A 20,077-nucleotide genomic window follows, 5' to 3' on the forward strand; every position below is an offset into this window, starting at 1 on the left:
CCGGTTAGAATAGGTGTACCATATCCCTGTGTGTTCTAAGAGGCGACCAGGGTTGGCGTCAGGAAGGGCATCTGGCCATAAAACATTGCCTCAAGAAAAAGCCAAACCCCTGCACAGCAGGGAAAAATGGCTGTAAAAACGGTCATTTTATATAGAATATCATTTTTAGCCCTATCTCTCAATGGTGAAGAATCGCTTTTTAAATTCTAGTAGTCAGACCCTGATCTTCACCAAAATCTAATCAGTTCGTCCTTGTCACACACCCAACCTGTCCACAAAATTTCATCCGGATCCGTGCACAACTTTTTGAGATATCCTGTACACAAACGAACAGACAAACAGGTGAAAACATAACCACCTTCACCTTCGGTGGTGGAGGTAATGAAGTTTAGTGAAGGTGGCCTTGATTTTTGCCTCCTTTGTGAGAAGGTTATGAGCATGAAACCAGAGAAAATAAAATGCACTTTGTTCTCAACTCTCCATGATGCTTATATTTGTTGACCGTTCAAAGTTTCTTTTTTTTTGTTGGAATATTTATTTTTTAGCTCACCTGGAAGGTAGTTCAGATGAGCTTATGGGATGGTGTGTCATCTGTCCTTCAGTCCGTAAACACTTGCAACTTCTCCGAAACTACTGATGGTATTGTGACCAAACTTGGCTGCAGTAATCTTTGGTGTGGTAGAACTTGAGCTTTTTCATGACACCCTCCCCCTCCACCTATAAGTGAGTCATCTAATTGGTCATCATAAGCTTTAAAAGTTCCCAAAAGCACTTGAATTTCCATCTAGTTTAGATTACAGGAAAATCTTTAACAATATGCTTCTCTCAAACCGCCTAACTAATCATTGCGAAACTTTAAATATGTGATCAACTACCCAAGGGAAATATAGTCTGTTAACAATGACATCATCAGTCATGTTATAGCAACCATATTGGATCATAAGAAAACTTTTAAAAATCCTCTTCTCTGAATCTGCTTAACTGATCGATGCAACACTACATATGTGATTGACTACACGTAGGAAATATAATTTGACAACAAGGGTGTCATTAGTCACGTGGTCTAGCAGCCATAAGCCATATTGGATCAAAGGAAAACTTTTAAAATTCACCTTCTCTGAAACCACTTAACCGATCGGTGTAAAATTATAAATATATGATCGACTAACTCTGGGATGTTAGATTAATAAAATAAGCTGATCTGAAACACAATATGGCCACCGGTGACATCATAATACAGAAAGTGGGCAAAATCTCGAAAGTTATGAATTATAGACACCTTGGAGTTGCATCTCATCAAATAGAGCTAATTTTGACACAACCGGAAGTGATGTCATCACACCAAAGTGGGCAATATCTCAAAAACGAAGCCTGATAGACAGCAGCGAGTTTCACTACTGTGAACATCATGTCAATACTAACTGACGTAAATAAATCTTCTAAATCCAGTTCTTGTTGTTACCTGATCCATCCATCACTCCACTTTTTGGCAACCAGCGAAGTGAATTGCAGGACCATGGGTTGTTTTTTGTTTTTTTTTTTTTTTTCAGCTCGCCTGTTCGAAGAACAAAGAGCTATAGCGATACCCCCGGCGTGAGCGTGAGCGTGAAAATGTTAAAGTTTTTGGTGCAAGTTATTTCCTTTTCTCAGGTAGTGTAACTTGCCTTTTTTTTTTTTTTTTTGTATACCTTGGTCGAGGCTCGTATGAGAGCTAACACACAACTCACAGCAAGGAGGCATGAGACAAGAGGGGCGGGAGTGGAAGGGACAAAACAGTGGGGAACAGACACATTAGGTGAACTGTGGAAGGGAGAGGGATGGGGATGGGACGGGGAACATGGCGAAGAGAAGATGGACATTTCAGGGACTTTCAGGAAGGAAAGCAGGAGAAATGAAGGAAGTGGGCTTGGGTGGATTATCGGGGGTAGAAAAGATCGAGGATTTGGATGGGGGAAGATAAGAGGTGGTGGTGAACAGCTGTTTTGAAAGCCTGGAGGGAAGAATGGGAAAGAATAGAGTGAGGAAGTTTATTCCAAAGGCGGGAAAAAGAGGAATGAAAGAGTGAAGATGAGCAGTGATTCGTGATTTTGGTAGTTTTACCAGAAGGGGGTTGTTGGCGGACCTTGAGCGCCCTGTGGAAATGTGGTGGGGACAAATCGCAGAGAGAGCAGGGGGGCAAGGCTGGAGAGGAGTCGGTAGAAGACAGAAAGACCACCGACCAACCTGCGGTGATTGAGTGAGAGGCCCAAAGACTCAGCTTCATTGCGGGAGATGCCGATGATCTTAAATGCCCTGGTTTCGACAGCGTGAAGCCGAGAAAGGTGGGAGGCAGGAGCACCAGCCCAGAGGGGAGAGCAGTACTCCATCAGGCTACGGACAAAAGCTTTGTAAGTGGTCAGGAGCTCAAGAGGGCCGAGGAAGGACTTAGCACGACGGAGGATTCCCAGTCGGCGACTGGCTTTTGAGGCGAGGTTGGAAATGTGACTTTCCCAGGAAAGGTCATGGCAGATAGTGAGACCTAGAAGCTTGAAAGAAAAGACTTCTTCCAGAGGATTGTTGAGAAAGTGGATGGGGGGGTTTTGTAAACGGTCCTTTCGAAGAGACATAGTGAGAGTGTGATTTTATCCAGATCTGCAGTGAGCGAAGAAGCTGCTGCTTGCCGGTCTGAGGGATGACAGATGGTACGGCAGAGGGTGGAGTCGTCGGCAAAGAGAAATAGAGGATTTTCCAGAGAGTCCGAGAGATCATTGATGAAAACCAGAAAAAGAACAGGGCCCAGAACGCTACCTTGAGGAACTCCAGCCTGCACAGGAAGAGGGGATGAAAGAACTCCATTTAGGGCCACACGTTGACTGCGACAGGAGAGGAAGTCTGCGAGCCATGAGTGGAGATGGCCTTGAATACCATGGGAAGAGAGTTTGGTGAGTAGGGCAGGGTGCCAGACTGTGTCAAAAGCACGTGATATGTCCAGGGATACGGCTCGGATTTCCTGTCTGGCATTGAGGACCTCCATCCATTGATGGGAGAGCAGAAGCAGTATATCCAGGGTAGAGTGACCTGGTCTGAAACCAAATTGATGATTGGAAATCAAGCCATTGGAGAAGAGGAAGGATTTCATATCTGAGGCGATGATGGATTCCATCACCTTGCTGATGATTGGGAGAAGGCTGATTGGTCTGTAGTTACAGGGATCTGTTTTTGCACCTTTTTATGCAGGGCAGTGATGTTAGCAGATTTCCAAGCAGATGGCAGATGACCTTGGGCAAATGAGAGGGTGAATAGAACAGAGAGTGGGTGAGCAAGAGCAGAAGAGCAGGCTTTGAGGACACGTGGGCTGATGCCGTCTGGACCGGTTGCAGAATCTGACTCGAGGTTTGAAAGCAAGCTCTCCACCTTGTCAGGAGAAAAGGATACAGAGTCCAGGGACAGTTGGGTGCGACTGGGTAAAGTGGGTAGAGATAGTGATGGGTTTAGGACACAAGATTTAGCTGCAAACACCGAGTTTAGACATTCAGCTTTATCACGTGTGGAATCAGCAGTGCGGCCATTTGAGGTAAGGGAGGGGATGGAGGGGGAACATACACCAGAAACAGATTTGATTAAACGCCACCAGGATTTTGAGGAGGGAGAGAGGTTTGAGAGTTCAGACTTGAGATGAGAAAGATGTTGTTTTCTGGCTCTCCTGAGGGTAGATACACACTTGTTCCGAGCTTTATGGAAGGAACTGAGATTGCCCTCAGTTGCGTTTGCTTTCCATGAGGCAAAGGCAAGTTGTTTCAGGACAACTGCCTCGCCACAAGCTTCAGTAAACCAAGGACGGGAGGAAGGGTAAGACAACTGAACACGAGAGGGGATAAATCTGTGCATGAGGGAGAGCAAGTTTCTTTGAAAGAATTCCCAGGATGAGTTGATGTTTGAGAAAGTAGTGATAGGAGACCAGTCTGTCAGTTTGATGGCTGCTCGGAGACCCTGCCAGTCGGCTTGAGTGAAATGCCAGACTCGACGGCGGTGAGGTGGTTCTCTGATAACAGCCAGAGAGATGTCCACTTTGACAAGGACATGGTCAGAAGAACCAATTGGAGCGAAGGAAGAGCAGCAGATATTGTCAGGGAAATTTGTCAAAATCAGATCCAGAAGAGATGGAGTACCATTGGTTGAGATCCGGGTCGGGAAGTTGACCGATTGAGTCAGTCCCAATGAGTCGCAGAAAGCTTTTGCTGAGGTGCCATGGCAGGTGAGAGAGGTACCCACACCGAGCCAACTGGCGTGATGACAATTGAAGTCACCACATAAGAGGAAGAGAGAGTTTGGATGAGAAGATAGAAGATGGTCCATGTTTTCGGATAGTGAGGTGTAGATGGAGTCATCACTGTTCGGTGGACGGTACAGTACACATATAAACATGAGGTGGGAGTGGAGGGGAAGCCGAAGCCAGAGGTATTCCTGGGGGTGTGGGGGAGTGAGAGCAGTGCATGGAGAGTGAGGAATAGAGTCTTTGATGAAGAGAGCAACACCTCCACCAGGACGAGGCTCAGGTCTGTCATACCGTAAGAGGGAGTAGCCAGGGAGAGATACTTGGGAGTCAGACACGTCTTGGGAGAGGAAAGTTTCTGTTAGGCAGATAATGTCTGGTTTGTCAGTGGCAACCTGTATGGAAAGATCTGAAAGGTTTGAGTGAAGGCCCCGGATATTTGAGGTCCACACTTTTAATGAAGAGGAAGGGGAGGAGGCTTTGGGTGCAGGAGGTGGAGGGGGAGGGGGAGGATAGGACAAGGGATGAGGGGGGCAGGTAAGGAGGGTTGCTGAAGGAGTGTGGGGTATTGCAGAACAGCGAGGGGAGGGGGCCAAATGAGGAGCAGAAAAGGCTCTGTGGTGCTGGGGGAGAGGGGGGACAAGAGACAAGGAAGAAGGCAGTTGAGGATTTGAGGAGGTGGAGTGAAGAGATGGAGGTGAGAGGGCAGTGGAGGGAGGCAGCTTGGTGGATGAGAGGGGGGGCAACTTTGAGAAGGAAGAGTGAGGGGGATGAAAGGTGGGAGAAAGGTGAGGGGGGGATTTTTGAGAGAGGTGAGAGGGAGGCTTGGAGGGAGAAGAGTGGGATGGTTGCTTTGAGAGTGAGAGTGAGGGGTGAGGGGGGTGAGTTGGCACTGAAGTTGGAAAAAAAGAATGTTTGATGGAAAGCGAGCATCCATGGCAAACTGTGGTTTTTAAAAGTTTTAGGTCAGAGATGCGATTTAACACAATTCTTGATGGATGCAATGAAGGCGAATTCAGAGCATGGAGAGAAGAAGCGCTGTAATAGTTGGATTTTTTCGGCAAGGAATGAAGGAGAGGTCGAAATGAGAGCAGTCTGTTAAAATCGCAGAAGAGGAGTGCATTGTGAAACAGTAAAGAGTACCACATGTGTGAGAGAGGAAGATGAAGCATTATAAGATCGTTTTTGTAGTTAAAAATAATGTATGAGAGAGTTCAACAGATTAGGTCATGGAAGTGGAAAAAAAAAATCGAGGAAGAAGACGAGGAGGAGGTTAAGAGGAAGAAGAAGAAGAAGAAGCAGAATCGGGAGAAGGTGAGCGTGTTGTTGTTGTTGTTGGATATATATATATATATATATTTATTTTGTTGTTAATATTAATATATGAGAGAGTTCAACAGATTAGGTCATGGAAGTGTAAAAAAAAAAAAAAAATCGAGGAAGAAGACGAGGAGGAAGTTAAGAGGAAGAAGAAGAAGCAGAATCGGGAGAAGGTGAGCGTGTTGTTGTTGTTGTAGGGTATTTTCTTTTATTTATTTATTTATTTATTTATTTTTGAGATAAGAAAGAGATTAGTTGGGAGAATGGGGGATGTTTGGAAAGTGGGGAGGATCAAAATTGAAGGTAATGGGGAGGATAGAAATTGAAGGTAATGGGGAGAAAAAACAAACAAAAAAAAAAAAACGATCGAACACCGAGTGGAACCGGTAGGCCTCAAGCCTAGGCCTAGGCCTCAAGCACAGGTAAGAACGTCGACAAAAATACTCACAAAATAGCACGATTTTTGAAACAAAACCGAACTAGCAACACACAGTAACATGTAGGTGAGAAAATTAAACAGTTAAAACGGGACAAATAACAACCGGAAACTTAGCTTTGAGAACGTCAACAGGGAGCCCCAAAGGAGACCTCTCGCTGCTCTAAAACCGGAACCGGAAGTCGAGCTGTCTTGTCTGGGTTTGTTGCCAAACCCAGCTATAATCTGTCATCCTGGTGTTTCACAGGAATGGTGCTGCAGCAATGGGTACCCCACCATACAGCTGGGTATATCGTCTGCTAATGTGCTAACATTCACTGGTAGACGTTAAAGATACCGTAGATGTCCTTCAAAAAGAGTAGATCATAATGTGCTGGTGCACTACCTTCGAAATTCCACATTGGTCAGTGTACCAAACAGTCTACCAACATGTAGTCATTTTGTTAAGCTCTTTTTCTTCTGTCCTTAGTTTTCTCTCATAATGTTATACAACTTTTCTTCCGAGTGCATTATTTTTCGTAATAATGATTTTGCTTTTCTGCTTTTTCTTTTGTTAGATATTGCAATATCTTCTCTGATGATGTTCAACAAGATGAAGGAGCTCACAACAGATATTGCGTTAGTTGCAAGAGCTCTAAAATCTTCTGTGACACTCGAGGTGACTTCTTTGGAGTATCAGCTTCCTCCCCTCCCCTCCCCTCCACTTTTTTATTTTATTCTGAGCGCACATTTTAAAGCGCTTTCCTTCTTTTGTCGAGCTATTATTGATCAATTGTTGTGCACGTCTTTCCACCCTGTTCCTCCTGGGGGAATCTCTAGGTGAGTCCTGATGGAAAAAGGATTCGTCGGAAAGTTCCGCTGGGGCAGAAGCCAGTAGACGTTGATGAGAGGACGGTGTATGTGGTACGTGTCGCTCAACTGATCTGATCACATATCGTGCACACACCGAGATATTCATTAACTGTTAGTGCTGCTTATGAAGTCCAATCCTGGATTAATGTTGATTTCCTTGTGGGCCCTGACATTTTCCTTTGAATTTCACAAATTCCAAATTTCTCAGATCAAAAAGCAACCGGAATGCTCATTCTTTCTCTCGTGACACCCCTCCCTTGACCACCCAGGAACTTCTCCCTCGAGGCGTGAACCATGACTGGCTGGAGCAGGTGTTTGGGGCTGTGGGACCAGTGGTGTACGTGTCGGTTCCTCGCTTCGCCTCGTCCGGTGATCCAAAAGGATTTGCTTTTGTGGAGTTTGCTTCAACCCACGATGCCCAGCGAGCTGTAAAGGTTTGTATCAATTGTTAGGCCAACAATAAAAAAGCACTTTTCACGGTTGAATTGCATGTCAATGATTTCCAAGTTGGATGCGCTCGTATTCCATGATATTGTCACGCTTTACTCAATTCCCAGTACAGTATGGGTTTCACAAATCTCTTGTTGCACTTCACATCCCCAGCCCACCTACGACATTACCTACACGTTGCAGATGCCACAACACTGACTCCTCTCAGCTTTGATTTTCATAACTTTATGTTGGCCAAACAGCTCTGTTAAAAGTTATTAAAGTGTTGTGTTTTCATGATCAGAATACTTACTACTTTTTCATAACTTTGTTAATAATTGTGATTTTATTTTCAGGTATTAAATAATCCACCAGAAGATGCTCAAAACCCTGGAATATTTCCAAAGACGCGAAAGAAGAAACCTATACTTGGAGAATTTCACCACAAAGGTGATTTCCTACCTTTTTTTGTTTTCTTATAATAAGTCGAAGCTTGTAGAAGAGCTGGAACACAGAACAGACCAAAACATAACAGAACTGAGAGAGCATACTGGAATAGGGGAAAAACACATCAACAGCAGGGTAGAGGGACACAACAGAGGGATGCTTGGAGGAAGAATGGGGGAGGGACGAATGAGATCAAGGGGAGAGGGAAGAGGACACATGGGGTGAACAAGTTGGATACAAGCTGAAACACAGGAAGTTGGGGGGGGGAAGCAGAATTGGAACAAAAAAAAGAAAAAGAGGATGAGGAGGAGGAGGGGGGAGGAGGGGAAAAACACAATAACATGAAAAGGAAGTGGTGGGGTCGGGTTAATGATGGTAGAAAAGATCATGAGTATGGATAGGGGGTGACCTGTGATGGTGAATCGCCATCTTGAAGTCCTGGAGGGATGAATGAGATTGAACAGTTCGAGGAAGTTAGTTCTATAGTCGAGAGAAAAGAGGAACAAATGAGTGGAGGTGAGCAGTGAACCTGGATTTGGGGAGTTTCACCAGAAGTGGGTTACCTGCAGAAACCTGGAAGGGGAGTGTGGAGGGCAGAGAAAGAGAAGGGCAGGTGGTAGAAGACTGAGAGGACACCAACCTGTCTGTGGTGTGAGATTAACAGACCAAGAGATGCAGCTTCATCATTGGAGATTCCAATGATTTTGAGGACCTTACTTTCCACAGCATCAAGAAGTGCAAGGGGAGAGCAGTACTCTACTGAGTTGCAGATGAGGACCTTGTAAGCTGATAAAAGTTAAGATTTGCCAAGGAAAGGCAGGTTTGCCAGACAGTCCTCTCGGAGTGAGAGTGTGCGATTTATCAGTATTGAAAGACATATTCCATGTGTTTGACCAGCTTGTGAATCCATCAAATTCTGAAGAGAGGTAAGAGGCTTCTGCCTGCCTATCTGGAGGATGAGGAATGTCATGGCAGAGTGGAGTCGTCAGAAAATAGATAAAGCGGACTTTTCGGATTGCTTCAAATGGTTAATCTTACGATTTAAAAAGTTAATCTTTGCCTGTTTAAGTTCATGTTGAATCTCACTTCGTAGACGTCTGTCGGTGTCAGACCCCAGTCTGAATGCCATATCACACTGAACCAAGAGTCTATGAATACTATTGGTCATCCATGGCTTGTCATGGCAGCCAATAATAATTTGTTGAAAGTGTTGTTTAAATTGATTATTGACAAACTGATGCAGTTGCTCAGTCATAACATTGGCATCATTGCAACCAGTAATTATTAACCAATCTATCAACGGAATCCATTGACCAAAAAGCACGTATTGATGATTCGCGGAAGGGCCGGAGGAAAATCTTTACCAATTTCCAAGATGGGATACGCTGACATGGATGAAATACTACCACCGAATGATCACTAGTTGATTATGGGGGCTACAATATTCATTTTGTAATAATCATCAGTCAAGATTTTATGAAGTATTGCTGTCCCTCTGGTGGCTTTACTTACAGCTTGGGACAATAATGGATGCCGCGATAACGATTCAGTTGCTGAATCATTAAAGTCACCCATGATAATAAATGGGGCTTTATGACAAGATCGTGCAGATATAATCAGCCATGTTAATGATGTGATTGTTAAGCTCGTCCTTGAACTACGAACAATGTGGTGGGTATAGTACGCGGATGAAAATTTCTTTTGTGTAAGTGTACCAGGTCAGACGACTGAAGCCCTTCCCCACATGAGTTCAAGATAATGTGGAATCAGGTTGATATAAACTTCCTTGGTATTAATGTCCTCACGTACATAAAAAGCAATCCCACCACCCAAACGATTATGACGATGAAATTGGCAGAAGTATTCCATATGGTATGACGATGCTGCATTGTCAGCTGAAAACCATGTTTCGGTAACAGCAATCAGATGGATGTTTCAATGCCGCAAATCGATGGTGACTTCTAAATCGTCAAATGTATTATTTAGTGATCATGCATCAAGTAATGTGGTTGTAGTTGTCATAGTCGAACATCAATCAAACATTTCCTGTTTACTCCACGGGTCTTTGTGCAAGTCATCTTTGAGGCTGCAATTGAACAACTTGAATTGGTTTTTAAAATGTGATTTATTCGATTAATGAGATCAACTTCACAGCAACATAATTATGTCAACATGAATGATATAGGCCTAAGTCACATTTGCCACGGCAGCCGTGGGGTCTCCAAAATCTACGGTCACTAGCAATTATACGGCGGCCGCAGTATTTCCACGGTCACACAATGTAGCAGTCACATATGTTTTTATTTTTCGGGGAGCCGCTCGGCGTATTTAGAGATTGTGGAGACCGAAAACATGGGGTTGCCATACGGTCTTTTATTTGATGTCCCACGGTGACCTTAAGGGGGCCCTGCGGCGGCCATAGAATTTTCAAGGCAGACGCAAGATAGCCTCAAGGTGCCCGCAAGGCGACCGCAGGGGGGCCCTAAGGCGAACGTGCGGCCAGACGGACGGTAACGAATGGGTTAAATTATTATTATTTTTTTTAACCAGTTTTTTTTTCGGCTTGTCGAATTGCTACTGCGAACGTAGAAATGAAAAAAAGTTATAACTCTGCGTTATAATTCCATGGCGACCTTACGGCCTGTAAAAGATAGCCAAATGGCGTAGGGCCACCCTGAGGCCACCGTAGAAACTCTGCGGCCGCCGCACGTTTCTGTCAATTCAGAGGGCGTACGGCCGCCGTATCCTCGCCGTAGAGCAAATGTGACTTTGGCCATAGTCTGACAAGGTCATGGCCTGAAAAGGTAACAACTTTCCTTCGCACATGCTGACCAGCTCTGCAACCGTGCTTGATTTGACCATGGTTAGCCCAATAATTTTCAAAGTCTTCCATACCTCAGTCGGAACATTCAGAACTGACTAGCTAAGTTGTTACAAGTCAAAAAGTTTAGTTCTGGAATAGAATACCAATGTCGTATAATTTGGCGGTCATAATGTTGTGTTCCCGCCCAGGTAACTTTATGAAACATGAGCTAGGCTTGCTGGATACTAGTGATGCTGCCGATGCTTGTAGGAGATGATCAAAGCACAATGACTGTTGTGCCTCTCTTCCATGTGATGGTGGACCAGTCACCCAGTTAACAGTTGGCACAGGCATGTAGGGAACGAACCCCGCCTCACAAGTAGAAGAAGAATGGTTGGCTGTCACCCACAAGGTAAAAAATCGGGAGCGAAATGTTCCCAGTGGTATCTGGTAACGAAATCTCTGGAACCAAAAAAGAAAGACCAGACACTCAGGACAAAACAAACATGGCTGCCTGTAAGGCGCACATGCAAAAGCAGGAAGTGATGATGTAATTGTAATAAGTGTGGTGTGACTAATTGGGCATGCTGAAGTAGTCGTCCTAACCTTTCAGGAAGGCATTCATGCAAACGTTTTGAGATGTGCTGGTTTCTTTGTTGGCAGTACCTCCAGCGTCTGGTTGAGAATCAGTTCATCATTTTTAGCCCGTCCGGAGTTTTGCTTGTGCACGTGCATCTGCGTCTGTATCTGTCCAGGCCATAACATTTTTTTTTTTTAACATTTGAGATTTTGTCATCATGTTTTCAACAAACCAGCAGTTGGGAGAATGCACAAAAACAAATGAATAACATCATTCATATTATGAGAATATGGAGAAAATAATTAAAAATTTGGTCAAAACATGAAAGGGCAAAGTCGTAGAGACTATAAATATCCCTTATCAGCCCTGCCACAGTGCGTCAAGCGCGAGACGCCCCCTTTTTTATTTATTTATTACTTCCGTGTTTCTTTATTTATTGAGCATCAGTGTGTCTGTCCAGGTGATAACATATTTACCATTTAAGCTTTTGTCATCAAATCTTCAACAAACTTTTATTATGAGAATATGGAGAACAGAAATAATGTCCAAATGTTTTCAACTGTCGTTTTCATCAAGTTTAGTTTGAGTACAAAGCCAACGTAGATGGGCTTTGCATTTTGAGATAATTTCTGGGGTTTTGTTTGTTTGTTTGTTTTCAAGTTATTTATTTGAATACGGAAAACGATGTTACCTTTGCCACTGTGATTTTTTTTTAATTTTTTTAAAGCAGCGTTTCTGTTCTCAAAAGACATTTGTCCTTTCCCACACCTTGGAGGTGCCATCCTGTGTGTGTCAACAGGGTGGTTTGAGTTTGGAGCTCATTGTGGTTTGTTTCTGTAGATCCATTGAAAAGCAAGTTCGGAGGGAGGCTTGAAGGTGGTAAAACCGGAAAAAGGGACAGAACAAAAAAGAAAAGGAAGAGCAAGCCAAAAACGACTGACTGCAAGACAAAGGACTTACTCGAAGATTGTTCTGTGGAAGTGGTGCCTCGAAAACGCAAGAGGGAAGAGACTGAAGAAACTGACGGTGGTCAGTTTGACAAAGAGAAGAACAGTGTCGAAAAGGATGCTGTTGGAGCTGTCCAAAAGAGACGAAGAAAAAATGATGAAACTGGTAAGCATTCACAATCTCTTGAACATTGGTTTCTGTCTAATACAGGTATACCCCACTTAACAAAGAGGTTACTTACCTTTATAACCCTCGTTTTCCATTATTTATGATGGGAAAATTACACTTTGTTTCCTAACCGTAACGTTTGGGTTTAAAAGCAAAGCCATAAGCTTGGTATAACAATGGTTTTAGTTGCAAGTGACATTATAATATTATTATTTACCTAATAATGGAGACCGTAACACAATAATAAAGTTAATTTAGTTTTAACATTCCGTTCATCCTCCTTTTTGATCACCCATGTTTCACTTCCACACAACATCATGCTTCGAATGCAAACTGCATACAGTTTCCTTTTTAATCGGAGAGAGGTCCCTTTTGATGTCAATAGGGGTAACAACTCCCTAAACTTCCTCCAGCCACTTCTGAACTCTTTCAAATAAAGCGTGATGGACACGGAAGGAGCAAACAAAATTATATACAATAGTACTTTTAGAAGCAATGGAAAAAAAAGTACACGTAAGAAGCGCACAAACAACAAACAACATAGCCACAATAACACCAACAACAACTACAGTGTTATAAAAGATCTTTTACCTTGTTTCACTTCATTTTATATCCTCATTGAGACTCAGATAGATGTGCAATATGTTTTTGAAGTGCAACATGCTGTCTTTTGATTCAACGTGTCAGCGAAGCGAAGGGTCTTGTCTGCTCCTTATACTGAAAACGTGATGTCTCTGTGTCCTCAGCATCATGGGATGAGGTGGAACAGAAAGAGCAGATCAATGAGGAAAGGGCATGGGGAACTGACGGATGTCAGAAGTACCAGAAAGAAAGCAATGGGAAGAGTAAAGAACAGATCGTGGCAGAATGCATCATGGAAGTTAAGGAGAGTGCACAGCAGGTTGCTTTGGAAGGAAAAGAACCATCCAGACGAAAACGGAGGAAGGCAAAATGGACCGAAGCGAGCCATTTTTCTCTTCGCGTAATACCAAAGTGAGTAATATGCTCCTGCCTTAAGTGTTTTCCGTTCGAGGTTCTTAAATACAAGTGTTCTTTTTTTTGTTTAGGATGTATTCAAATGATCCTTTAGGTCCTAAAGTTTAGGACGTCATGCTTAGCAGGAATGTTGATTATCCCATGTGCACGAAGTGAAAAGTGTGGTTAAGCAATTGGTTCACTTTGTCTGTCCAGAAACGTCAGTTTATGGTTGAGGAATGACTTGATTTCAATTGCATGTTATATTTTGAACACGAATCGGAAAACAAACCTGTAGTTTGGCAGTCATTTGTCTCTGAATTTGTCCCAATTACGTGTGTGCAGAGAGGAGTGAGATTTGTTTGTTTTTTTGTTTGTTTTTTTTTAACTCTGTCTGCCTGCCTGGCAGTCAAACAAAATTGATAATCATTCCAAGCAGGAAAGATGCTGTTTTTAAGGACGTCATAAATTACACAAACAGGCATGAAGAACGAATGTAACGTTAAATAAGGTGGTGTAATCTGAAGCTGAAGATTTCCTGCAATGGTTTGAGGTACACTTTTTAATGCCTGAAGGAAACTGGTATGGTACAAGAAAAGGCCAGGAAGACCCAGAAGAACCTCCACAAGGCAAGACGAGCACTTGAAGTTGTTCAGCTTGCGCGATAAAATCAAGTCATCAGCTGGCAACTGAAACGAGGCAGGCCTGAACATTAACATCTTGCGCAGCACTGTGCAGAATGCTGATTAAAGCAGGTCTTGATGGCAGAGTTGCAGCAAAGAAACCACTGCTGAAATGACAATAAGGAGAAAATAATGAAATTTGCAAGGCAACACAAAGATCGAGTGATTGAACAATGGAATCAGGTACTCTGGGCTGATAAATCTAAATTTGAACTTTTTTGGATCTAAGAGATGCCAGCTCGTATGCTGAAAACCTGGAGAACTTTATGACATTAAATGTTTGCAGGCTACTGTTAAACATGGGGGAGAGTACGTGACTATTTGGGGTTGTATCTCAGCTTTTGGTGTAGGAAAACATGTTAAAATCAATGGGATGCAAACAAGAGAGAAGTACAAGCAGATACTGCAGCACAATGCAGTTCCTAGTGGAAATTATTTAATAAGAAGAGGATTGATTTTTTTTTTTTTTCCAACAAGATAATGATCCAAAACACACTTACAATCTAGTAAAACAGTAATTGGTGAACAAGGTTACAGCTGGTGTGCTCCAAGTGTTAGAATGGCCACCCCAGAATCTAGATGAGTCACATCGAGGCCATATGTGATTACTTGGAAACAGAGAAGAAGAAAAGGAACCCAACTAACCATAGAACTATATAATGTATGAACGGATATTTTCCATAATGTTCCTACAAGAATGCTTCATTCGTTTACAGAAAGGATGGGTAAAAGAGTGATGGCACTCAAGAAGGCAAAGGGTGGACACACAAATTATTGACTGATACTCTAGAGCAGTGTTTCTCAACCGGAGTTCACCGGAACCCTAGGGTTCCGCAAGAGGTCGCTAGGGGTTCCGCGAGAAACAGTAATAAATAGGCTAATGTATTTTTGAGTAGTTTTTGTTATCCCCCGCCGCGTGGAGGAAGGGGGATATTGTTGTCACCCGGGTCGTCCGTCCGTCCGGGCGTCAACATTTATTGCTGTGAGTGCGATAACTCATAAACTGTTCGCCATATCGATTTGAAATTTGGGTCACACATGTACCACCTGAAAAGGAAGAACTCTATTGATTTTGGGCGTGGCCGGATCCAAGATGGCCGACTGGGGCGGCCATCTTGAAAAAAATGTTTTTTGTAATAAATGGAATACTGCTTATCCGATTTCAATTATTTTTGGTTACTACGTTCCTCACCCCTGGGGAACTTTTTCCAACATGGTTTCAGCCTGCTCGGACATCCAATATGGCCGCCAGGCAGCCATATTGAAATAAACGACGTTATCGCGATATAGGTTCTAATTTTTTTTCTTTTCCGATGAAACTTGCTGGAAATGTAGGTAACGGAACGAAGTAGGTTGCTATTGAATTTCGGCCATGTCGAACATCAAATATGGCCGCCAGGCAGCCATCTTGAAAAATGACATTATCGCGAAATAGGCCCTAAATTTTTTTCTTTTTCAATGGCGGGGGATTCCCCATCTCTGATGGGTATGTTTTGATTTAATATTCGTAATTTTACTATACACATACGGCATATTGTTGGAAACTCCTAGGTTATTATAATAGAGGCTTCAACCTCATATTATTTACAATTATAACAACCATAGGGAATGTTATATTATAACAACCACGAAGCGCGATGGACGCCCGGAATAACGACTCGTCATTGAACACAGCACACGGCCTGTACGTGATGACGTCACCAATGATGACGTGGTCTGTCTCATTGCCAATAAATTTGACAAAAAGGGGTAGGTCATTGGCTATATATGGCTGAACCTATGTTTTTCTGAATCCCCTGGATGTGCTGAATAAGAAGTTGAATGTTAACATTGAAAATATAGGGATGCACTTCCGGTTTTGACCCTATAACTAATGGTACCCTAAAAACCGCTAATCGCTGCTCCGCGTTGGTCATGATTTCTATGCCTCATAATATCAACTTGTAGAATGGCTCAATGAAGGTCAATGTTCACATGTGATATACCAAATAATAGCTGATGCTATTCTGCTTATTTTCATTTGTCTGATAAGTTGTTACTATTCATATTGCCTAAATCACAGTCATTTGAATGAGCATACCCCTATCCAGGGATATTCGCGCACTGACTGACACTTTCATGTTTCACATTTTTTATTTTACTGATAAATATGGCAAAGATCATCAATTTAAAAGTCATTCATAACATTCAAATCGGCAACAGAATTATTTTAATACCAACATTAGCCAGATACCTTGATAATAAGTTGCGAAATTACATTTTAAACTTTGTTGGTGTATGCTGAAAGTTGGTCCAAACCCGACTTTCAAGAATGATTCTCGTGCGTACATTGTAATTGTGTTATTATTATTTGTAATTTAGCACCAACAAAATAATCATCGCCTTGATGGGTACATGTACTGTAGTTATATAATTATAATCATGCAACACTCCTCTCATTAATAAGCACTTTTGAAATATCAGCTTCGTTATGGCTTGCCAGATATTGTGAAAGAAGAAGTCTCTCGAGACATTCCAGCATGACTTTGTGGCAGTTCATTGCTCTGTCATAGTGTTTCCCTGACAGCACACCCTCGATGGAACCAGACACTATTAAGCCTGCTTCCAACAGTATGTCAGAGAGCCCTGATCCATTCATCTTCTTTCCCATCATCTTCATGTAGGCACATATCAGGTGGAATGTCCCAATGAGGATGATGTGCTTCTCGTACCTGACCTGGTTGTTCCAAACGAGGGGATAAGCCTTCATACATACCCCCAAGTCAAACATAGTGATGGTGTACCTCTGCTTGACTTCATTTGTGGCTTCTTCAGCATAACCTAAACACTCCTGTACTGTTTTATAGTCAGTAATGGGGCTAGCTATGACAGGGTAGTAATCTATGGTGGTGAGAGTCTCGGGTCTCTGACCAGTCATTGAGATGAATCCTGTCCATCCAGGTACTTGTTGTGACATTCAATTTTGTTGTCGTATCAGCATCCACAAGAAATGGTTGATTCTGGCTTTGTGTTGGGCATCTTCACCACCGGGGTATGTTCGCTGCTCAATCGTTATCTCAGGACTCCTACGCTGGGTGACATAATCTGGAAGACATTCAGATGATTGGATGTTTAGAGAGCGTTGTTTTGTTGTCATATTCCATGGAATGGATGGTATTTCTACACGGGTACCTCCGTGGTCCTCTGGTCTCCCTTCTATATCCTGCAGCATGATACCATGGGCAGTGTGGATTGATCCCATACCAGTGAGGTTATTTAGTAGTTGATCAAAGTTGTCAAATTCAGAGTGAAACACAGAAGGTGCATCTGGAGATCGGATGATTTGAGTCGACAACAAATTTAAAGTTTCATCCACAGCCTGTGCGAGAGCTGTTTCTAGTTCCAATGAAAATGAGTAGTTCTCTGAATGTCCCATTCGATTCGGTAAGGTAATCGGTCGCTCACTCCTGAACAGGTGGCGGAGTGTCATGCATATCAACATGTGTTTTGGGAGTTTCCACTCACCATTGGTAGCTGCTCGACAAATGTCTTGTCCTATTGAGTATACCAGTCGATGTGACTTAGATGTATGAGTGGTGGCTTTTCCACCTATGACATAGCTGAGAAATTTCTCAAGTTGTGATGGTACAATATCCTTCACATCTCCAAGATCTTGAGCAGTTGGTAGCCATTTTAGTTCATTGGACATAGCAAAACTGTCAAAAATCACCCGACGCAGGAATGTTCCAGCTTCTTGTATCATATCTGTCAAAGCTAGCTCGTATGCTAATCGGACTGCATTGTTCATGTCAATGTCAGAACTATATACTATATAGGACTGCATTTTTGCTGAGGAATACAGTTTTCAGAAGGCCAATCTGTCCTTGTACTCTTCGTGTTTCTCAAGTTTGATTTTGAAGTTTTCTCCACGGAAGTTTGGATTTGTGAACTCTGTGAGTTCCAAGCTGGCTATGTATGTCTTGACAAGATCAGTTAGTTTCAACATCTTCTTGTCTCGTAGAACATCAGTGTCGATTACCTCACACACATCGTGAAATGCATGATTACGAGCCTCCGTCAGTTGAACTTGCTTATCTTTGTTCTGGACATTGGTACTTCTCCACTTATCTGGCTTCTGTAGGTACTTTGTCCTGCACGACTTGTGAAATTTGGCTTCACATGCAAGCAGATCCTGGCATCTAATCCGTGTGAGCAGTTTTTCGTCATTTGTCTTCTCGGCTATCTCTAAAATTGTTTGCCAACCATCAGAAATAAAGCTACTCATGCCCTCGGTAGTCCACGCCCCCTTGCTTTTAACTTTTTTCCTTCCTTCAGAATTGCAAAAAATACAGACTGGTGCAAACAACATGATCTGCTGAACTGCGTCTGCTTGGTCGGGAACATGATGGTTCTCGTGAATTCGAGTGTGTAGCCAAACGATTGATGTTCATGGTGAAATGCTGATAACACACCCTATGATAACCATGATGGTGCTCTTTTATGACATCAGGAATAAGATTACACGTGTCCTTCATCTGGTGAACAGAACCTGCATGTTGGACGAGTCTCTTATCACGAATCTCTTTCAATTTATCCAATTATTGGCAACCATCCTCATTTGCAGATAATTGTAGCAATGGTCCATATTGTAATCCTGGGACTTGCACAATGCACACAAGCGAACTACAAACTTGGCCACCCTTTAATCGCTTTGGGGGAGGCGCATTCTCGTCACCGAGGTCTGATGAATTAGACATCATTCAGGTGCAATCTGAAAATAGAAAAACAAGAAAGAATTGTAGAATAAAATCAAAGTGGAAATATTTACTTGTCAAGCTTAATTAATTGTTCTTTGAGTACTACATTCTGTAATATAAAAAAACTTATCAGTAAAATAAAAAGATGTGAAACATGAAAGTGTCAGTCAGTGCGCGAATATCCCTGGATAGGGGTATGCTCATTCAAATGACTGTGATTTAGGCAATATGTATTCTAACAACTTATCAGATTTATGAAAATAAGCAGACTAGCATCAGCTATTATTTGGTATATCACATGTGAACATTGACCTTCATTGAGCCATTCTACAAGTTGATATGATGAGGCATAGAAATCATGACCAACGCGGAGCAGTGATTAGCAGTTTTTAGGGTACCATTAGTTATAGGGTCAAAACCGGAAGTGCATCCCTATATTTTCAATGTTAACACTCGATTTCTTATTCAGCACATCCAGGGGATTCAGAAAAACATAGGTCCATTGACATGTGGGGGGGGGGGGGTGCATGGTAGCCACATGTAGCCCATGGCCTCGGGGTCATTTTTTCCTTAAACCAGGTATCCGAAAAAAATATATTATATTTACCACGTGAACTACGATAAAAATATAAAAGAGCTAGATATTAATTATGGTATATAATAATTTTTATGCAGGGGTTCCCTGAGACATGAAAACTATTTCAAGGGTTCCACAAGGGTAAAAGGTTGAGAAACGCTGCTCTTGAGTCTAGAATGACATTGTTCTTGTTATTTATTTTAAAATTGGTTTGTTTCACACGCATTTATCAAAGACATTAATTTACAATAATATACAAACTTGACTGTTATCCCTGATAATTTGATGAATCCACCCTTAAGTATGAATATCATTGGAAGAACCCAAACTTTTGCACAGTACTGTACATATTGGAACATATTAATTATGTCTATTATTAAAACATCACATACAGTCATGGCCAAAAATAATGGCACCTTTGCACTTTTTTCAAATAATGCACCATTTCTTCCAGAAAATTGTTGAAATTAAAAAATCTTTTGGTGTCGACATATGTATTTCTTTGGTTTGCAGTGGAACGGAATTTTAAAAAACTCCAAAAATTGTTAAATCTTAGCTTATTCCACACACAAATCCTAAAATGGCCCAGGGATAATTTATTGGCATTTTTTTGAACTTGTTAGAAATAATTCAATTTCAAGCAGGTGATTCTCCTTTACTTTGGAATTGAACTCACCTGTGGTGAGTTTCAGATGCCTGCAATATAAAAACCAGTTTGAATCGAGAAAAAGAGTCGGTCTGCTGTTTTGTGTCACTGTGTGTACCGCAATGAGCATAGAGAAAAGAAAGATACCAGAGAATTGTCTGAGGAGGTCAGACACTAGATTGCAGCCAAACATGCACAATGTCACGGTGACTAGTCCATCTCCAG

General features: G+C 42.3%; 2 protein-coding genes and 1 pseudogene across 3 annotated transcripts in view; 2 read left to right on the forward strand and 1 right to left on the reverse strand.

Moving 5' to 3' along the window:
• LOC147009835 (interferon-induced transmembrane protein 3-like) overlaps positions 1 to 20,077 on the forward strand; it is a 116,184-nt gene that overhangs the window by 69,577 nt on the left and 26,530 nt on the right. The window lies entirely within an intron of this gene.
• LARP7 (La ribonucleoprotein 7, transcriptional regulator) overlaps positions 1 to 20,077 on the forward strand; it is a 37,468-nt gene that overhangs the window by 3,027 nt on the left and 14,364 nt on the right. For both annotated transcript variants that reach the window (XM_085862626.1, XM_085862627.1), the window contains exons 3-8: positions 6,566 to 6,666; positions 6,828 to 6,911; positions 7,130 to 7,294; positions 7,646 to 7,739; positions 11,960 to 12,232; positions 12,982 to 13,228. In XM_085862626.1, coding sequence (XP_085718752.1) covers positions 6,566 to 6,666; positions 6,828 to 6,911; positions 7,130 to 7,294; positions 7,646 to 7,739; positions 11,960 to 12,232; positions 12,982 to 13,228 — 964 coding nt within the window. The remainder of the gene's footprint in view (positions 1 to 6,565; positions 6,667 to 6,827; positions 6,912 to 7,129; positions 7,295 to 7,645; positions 7,740 to 11,959; positions 12,233 to 12,981; positions 13,229 to 20,077) is intronic.
• On the reverse strand, positions 16,313 to 18,629 carry LOC147009840 (uncharacterized; annotated as a pseudogene).

Source organism: Eptatretus burgeri, chromosome 17 (genome assembly GCF_056783735.1).
Source record: "Eptatretus burgeri isolate ZD-2024b chromosome 17, Ebu_testis_v1, whole genome shotgun sequence".
Classification (NCBI taxonomy): domain Eukaryota; kingdom Metazoa; phylum Chordata; class Myxini; order Myxiniformes; family Myxinidae; genus Eptatretus; species Eptatretus burgeri.